This window comes from Perca fluviatilis, chromosome 19 (assembly GCF_010015445.1).
Source record: "Perca fluviatilis chromosome 19, GENO_Pfluv_1.0, whole genome shotgun sequence".
NCBI lineage: Eukaryota > Metazoa > Chordata > Actinopteri > Perciformes > Percidae > Perca > Perca fluviatilis.
Window position 1 is genome coordinate 19,266,449 of NC_053130.1, and position 7,015 is coordinate 19,273,463.

The 7,015-nt window shown below is 41.1% G+C and overlaps 1 protein-coding gene across 1 annotated transcript in view; it reads right to left on the minus strand.

Moving 5' to 3' along the window:
* Window positions 1–5,287: 5,287 nt before the first annotated feature.
* The window catches only part of gclc (glutamate-cysteine ligase, catalytic subunit), an 11,519-nt gene continuing 9,791 nt past the window's right edge, over window positions 5,288–7,015 (minus strand). Inside the window, exons 15-16 of the mRNA XM_039783467.1 lie at window positions 6,152–6,272; window positions 5,288–6,035 (exon numbers count right to left, since the gene is read on the minus strand). Of these exons, the coding sequence (XP_039639401.1) occupies window positions 5,854–6,035; window positions 6,152–6,272 (303 nt within the window). The 3' untranslated portion in view covers window positions 5,288–5,853. The remainder of the gene's footprint in view (window positions 6,036–6,151; window positions 6,273–7,015) is intronic.

The following is a 7,015-nucleotide window of genomic DNA, read 5'->3' on the forward strand; positions in this document are numbered from 1 at the left end:
GGGAGGAACACGCAGACTGGCCCATTGCCCTGCAGGAGGGTAACAGCCAGGAGGTGACCCGGTGTGTTTCTATGAGGGGCCGTTTAGGCCATATATCAAGAATGCATGCACATACTCCACTTTTACCTGCACACACATATAAAAAGCATATGCACATACACTACTTTTTCTCATGCACACACATAAAAAGCATGCGCATACACCAATTTCTCCTTGCACACACACATAAAAAGCATGCACAAATTCGCTTTTTCTCACACACGCAGCCTAGAAATCTAGACACACCATAGCGGCAGCAAATGTAATTTGCACCCAGGGTCAGTCTAGCATTGCAAGGTGGAAAAACCAAACTCTAGTCAAGCCAATCACATGTGTATAGAGTCAGTGGGCGGGCTTAAGGACGGCAGAGTTGCAATGGTTCCACGTGAATTCCCTGCTACTTGAAAAAAAAGAAGATGGCTGCTGCTGCTGGTGAACAGCGGTCTTTGGAATCGGCTTTAAGCTTTTTTTGAGAAAAGAACAAAGAACGGCACTGAAGTCATTCTTAAAAAAGGAAGATGTGTTCAGAGTTTTGCGGACTGGATACGGCAAAAGTTTAATCTATCAGCTAGCGTTGCTCTGGTTGGTTGTAGCGCTATCCTATTGTGTGCAGAAGGAATTTGAAAGCCAACCGTTTATCCCGCCCCTCGGATTGAGCCCTGCCAATGGTGAGTTCCCATTCTGGCTTGTCAGGCTAATTAAAGGCATGCACATACATCAATTTGACCTGACACAAACACACACACACACACACACACACACACACACACACACACACACACACACACACACACACACACACACACACACACACACACACACACACACACACACACACACACACACACACACACACACACACACACATTGATATATGGCCTAAATAGCCCCTTATTAATTGCAGCCACAAACACGCTCAATGGTGTTTTAAGCCCCCAACGTCTCCTTCCAGGCAGCGCTGCGACCGTTGACTTCAAGGCACCTAACCCTAACCATAACCCTAACCATAACCATTGCCTAATCCTAGTGCCTTTCAGGCAGCGCTGCCTGGAAGGAGACGTTGGGGGCTTAAAACACTGATAAACCACACACACACACACACACACACACACACACACACACACACACACACACACACACACACACACACACACACTCACTTACTGATTGTGAATAACGTTATTGTTATTTAGTAGTAGTAGCAGTAGTCTATATCCTTGACGTTCCACTTCTGGGATTGCTCCGGTGCTGCAGGAAATTCCACCGGCTGCATGTATTTTCGGCTTTCTTTGTATTGGAATTTTAAATTCGGTAAATTAATGAGGACTATTTTTGACTGCTCCTCAGATCTCTGCAGGGTAAATGGAGACAGCTAGCTAGCCTAGCTGTCCAATCTGAGTTTTATCATGCACGACTATTTTGCAAGTGATGATTCTGAGTGGTTTAAAGAAATGCCATTAAACCAGAACACGTTTTCCTCTCATCCCCGAATGCTATGTGGAGTAGCCAGACTCTCCTTCAGCGCGCTTTGGAGGAGGGTCTGGCAACACAATCTTCTGCAAGTAGTGGCTAATGTAGCCTCAAACAGAGATGAAAACTGTACTACTAAGATCTGGTACTTTCTATCTCCACACCTCCAGATTTCTTTCATTTTCAAACTTGTCCTCAGTTTCCACCAACGTTGATCTGTATTTTATAAGACTTTTTCCCTCTGAAGCCACAAAAGGCTTTATACAACTTTTTTCACATATGCAGTAGTACTCCCCAAGACCTGTAAACAGACTTTGATGTGTAAAATCAGTGGAGTTCCCCTTTAAGGTTTTCATAAGGCACATGCCATTGGCAGGTTGCTCAACACGCTACTAGACTGGCATGACTGACTTTCTCTGTGTACGGTTTCTAGAAAAAGTCCAGTGTACATATTGCATCAGCGCTGATCAGATCACTGAGAGTCTATTTTTACAGCAGAAAAGCACAAGTGTAAATAATAAAAGGAATTATGGCTGAATTCAATTTAGCTGCTTCAGCTTCAGGGTCCGGGTATTGTGCATGCTGGCTCACTGTCACCGGCTTACACACTCGATTTGATCAGAGCCATAAATGTTACAAGTAACACCTGCACTTTCTATTACAAGTCAACATGTCTGCTGTGAAAAAAACCTATTTCTCCTCGGGATTAATGGGGACAGATGGCTGTAACATTCACTGACCTGCTGCATATTTATTGCTTTAAACATGTTTTCACATTAAGTGTCTCTAATACCTTTTTTTTAAAATTGTACTTAAATTTGTATTTGTAAACTATTTTATGGTAATTTCGCTGTTCTCATATTACTATATTCTCCCCAAAATCCTATTGAGACTAAGTTTTGTTTCAATATCTCTGCAGAATTTCTAAACATTTATCATCAAAGCATGTTTGTGTTGAAGACCAACTATTTAAACACACTAATGCATACATATCCCATTCTAATGGGGAGGCTGTACCAGCCATAATCATTATCTGGTCCAAGAGGTCATATTGAAGCAATGCTCTTACTCTTATTTGTCAATGCAGCTCAGTTTTATTTATAGCTGTGGTTCAATACCACCACCTTGTGGATGAAAATGTTCAGGTATTGGCTGTTGGACATTTCAAGTATTACTGCACCTCAAAGGTCAGGAACATCAGAAACATCTTTAGCCTTCCTGTCTGCTCTCTATCATTCTTGGCTTTCCAACCAGCTGCATTTGATTTTCTGTGTGTGACTTGTTGTGTTTTTCTTTTCTTTTCTTTTCTGAGAGGAAGTAAGTTAAGACACATGCTGAGTGTAGAGCACCTTCTTTTTTGGTGTGCGTGAGAGGGTATCTGTGTGTGTGTGTGTGTGTGTGTGTGTGTCCACCAGGAGGAGTAGTTGGAAAGAAAGGAAGGGTGGTGTATATAAAATGGTGCACAGGAAGACACAGACAGGAGCACAGTGCCAAAGCCAAATTAATAGTGAAATAGGAAGTGTTACTAAGGTTGGTGATGTAAGGACTACTTACAGTGCTACTTAGTGAACTGCTGTAGCTGGCAAGCTAATGGCTAAACACACTAGCAAGCCAGGCACATGCTATCCACATTCTGATTCTTTAATTTCCCCTGCTGTTTAAGTCCTCTGGCCTTTTTTTTAGGATTGTACATATTTTGTATTCACCAGTTACTTCTTTAGGTCTTCTTCTAACTGACTTAAGGGCATTTGTATTACTTCATTAGGAATTTTCATTTGTCCTTTAGGTCTGTGGCATTGTTAACCACAAAGATCTGCCTCCAAATAGTTTTTGGGGACTAGCAACGATTGCATTGAGCAAAATGGAAGACCTCACATTGGTTTTTCCCTGAGACCAACAAATCACTAAAACCTCCCCTGCTCAAAGCAAACTGTAGTTTGTGTTCTGTTTTTCACTACAAAACCTATTAAAAAGACGCTGTGAGGGATTTAACTGAATAACTGATGCATTTAGTGATAGAAGCTGTATTTAAGATTATGGAAAGGTGACATAGTGGTAAGATTGTGGAGAGACGCACTTCAAACAGCTTTAGCTGTGTTGCTCGGTCAGACCCTAACCTTCGACCTCTCTTCAGGGAGGTCAGGACTGGCAAAGCCGCCCAAACGCACCTACAGGCCAAATGTTTGGACACACCTTCTCATTCAATGCGTTTCCTTTATTTTCATGACTATTTACATTGTAGATTCTCACTGAAGGCATCAAAACTATGAATGAACACATATAGAATTATGTACTTAACAAAAAAGTGTGAAATAACTGAAAACATGTCTTATATTTTAGATTCCTCAAAGTAGCCACCCTTTGCTTTTTTGATAGCGCTGCAAACCCTTGGTGTTCTCTCAATGAGCTTCATGAGGTAGTCACCTGAAATGGTTTTACCTTCACAGGTGTGCCTTGTCAGGGTTAATTAGTGGAATTGTTTCCCTTATTAATGGGTTTGGGAGCATCAGTTGTGTTGTGCACAAGTCAGGTTGATACACAACCGACAGCCCTATTGGACAATTGTTAGAATTCATATTATGGCAAGAACCAAATAGCTAAGTAAAGAGAAACGAGTGGCCATCATTACTTTAACAAATGAAGGTCAGTCAGTCCGGAAAATTGCGAAAACTTTGAATGTGTTCCCAAGTGCAGTCGCAAAAACCATCAAGCCATCATGAGAACCGCCCCAGGAAAGGAAGACCAAGAGTCACCTCTGCTGCTGAGGATAAGTTCATCCAAGTCACTAGCCTCAGAAATCGCAAGTTAACAGCAGCTCAGATTAGAGACCAGATGAATGCCACACAGAGTTCTAGCAGCTGACGCATCTCCAGAACAAATGTTAAGAGGAGACTGCGCGAATCAGGCCTTCATGGTCAAATAGCTGCTAGGAAACCACTGCTAAGGAGAGGCAACAAGCAGAAGAGATTTGTTTGGTCCAAGAAACACAAGGAATGGACATTAGACCAGTGGAAATCTGTGCTTTGGTCTGATGAGTCCAAATTTGAGATCTTTGGTTCCAACCGTCGTGTGTTTGTGCAAGATGGTTTGGGGTGAGCTGGACCGCAGAGTGAAGGCAAAAGGGCCAACAAGTGCTAAGCATCTCTGGGAACTCCTTCACGACTGTTGGAAAACCATTTCAGGTGACTACCTCTTGAAGCTCATCAAGAGAATGCCAAGAGTGGGCAAAGCAGTAATCAGAGCAAAGGGTGGCTACTTTGAGGAATCTAAAATATAAGATGTTTTCAGTTATTTCACACTTTCTTGTTAAGTACATAATTCCATATGTGTTCATTCATAGTTTTGATGCCTTCAGTGAGAATCTACAATGTAAACATAAAAATAAAGGAAATGCATTGAATGAGAAGGTGTGTCCAAACTTTTGGCCTGTACTGTATCTCAACATATTACAGTTTGTCATATGTGCCGAAAACGGGAAACATTTGGTTTATTTAACAGGTCCTTTATTCAGGACACACGTAAATTCTTACTGAGAACAGTTGGCTCCTGGTTGCTATCCGCCATTCAAATAATGTGAATTTGCTCACTGCAGGCGTATCAATCAAAATGCTAGTTGGACAGATTAAGACTTTTTTTTATTTTTTTTTTATGAAGGCTGATCAAGATCAAGCTTAATGTGGATGCTTTTGTGGTGGCTAAATTAAATTCCTATTTGGCTCATTTAAATAAAAAGCATTCCATAAAACACTATAGTACATACGTATACTATACACTGAAATTGTAAGAAGACTGACTCCTCTTGTGCAGATTTATTTTGAAGCAGCATCACATTGCAAATAATAGTTCACCTTTTCCACTTGAATGCAGCACTACATCTAAGGTCCCACTACAATGTCAGCAGAGCAAAGCAAACAATTCTCTTAATATGCAAAAGAAAAAAAAAAAAAAAAAAAAAAAATCACTACAAAAAGCGAAGAAAGCTCATACCCAGAACAAAAATATGCCCATGATGTTAATGTTTTAAAGAGTGGAAGTACAGCATTTATAGAACGCAAGATTAAAAGTAGACTAATGTACAACTCTTTGCTACATTTATATTCTCACACAGATACCTTTTTATTTCCAGAGAAAAATAAATACACATCTGATTTCTATTACACAACCTTTTGCATGTCTTAACCCTATTAAAAAAATTCTGTAATCATAAAAATCTGATACTGTATATATACACATACATGCTGTTTTGCATTCTCTTAAAATTGGACCGCTTTAGTTCTGAGCCACACATTTGGTCTTTCTTTACATGCGAGTTTGTTTAATGGTGGTGCATTTCTGCAGCGCTTCTCATTTAAACCGGTTTACTGGGTTTCCAATGAGCTCCGGGCACTGCTCTTCACCTTTTGCAATCTTGTCGCACTTCCTGAACAGGTCGTAGTTCATCTTGTCAGTTAGGACGCTGTCCTGCTTATACTGTGGGTGCTTGGCAACAAATTCCCTCATCCACTTGGCCATGGTCATCAGTTCGCCTGTTTCAGATCAGAAAAATTAGGAGTTGTGCTCAGAGTTGAAGCTGCATAAAGAAAAAAAAAATCTGCTTTTGGCTTATGAGAACATTAAGTTTTGCCCTTTAATGCAAATTTACCTGAGGCACGTTTCTTGATGAGCTTCAGATAATTCAAAATGGTGCACCTGGTGTCCACATCCACTTCCATGTTTTCCAGATAGCAGTTAAGGATTGGTATAAGCCCTTGAAATACTCCCTCCTGGTGATAAAAACAAAAGAAAACAGCAGTAATTGTTAGAGGGCTTAAAACAAGACTGGGAGTCGTCAGCCATGCTAGTGGCTCTGTGAGACTGTATTAATTTCCAGCTGTGATTTGAACTAAATACAATCATGCAATGTAGACAGAATGGGAGGAACCGGAAAAACCTCCCATTATTCCAACTCAAGTTTAATGCGTTACAATTTTTAATTAGCACTAAACACAAAGTACAGCTGAGGCTATGTGAAAGTTGTTAGAGTTATTCCTGAGGGGAACCTGAATGTTTGTAGTGAATTTCTAGCCTGGAAATCCAGACCCAAATCCAAAAGACTAAGGGTCTGGCATTGAGTAATGAAAATGGCCCAACTCGAGGGGCGGCACCAAGCATGCATTTGAAAATCTCTCTGCACGCAATTGGATAACACTACGACTAATCACAACAATACACGGGGTGACGTATCCAGAGCCCCATACGCTTCGCTACCAGCGGAGCTAACTGGTAGATTAAACTGTCATCTGTTTAGCTCGCCTCTGGCCCGCCTACATCAGATACACCGATGTGATTGGTGCAGCTTGGCTACAAGGGCATAGTTAATGAGCATCATTACTCGTTGCCACAGTAACTCACTGAGCAAATTCAAATTGTGCTCTCGTGAGAACTCTGGATTTCCAGAGTAGCAATTTGCATGGTAATTCATCCAATAGTTGTCAAGACCGATCACGTGTCAAACCTACAAATGTCA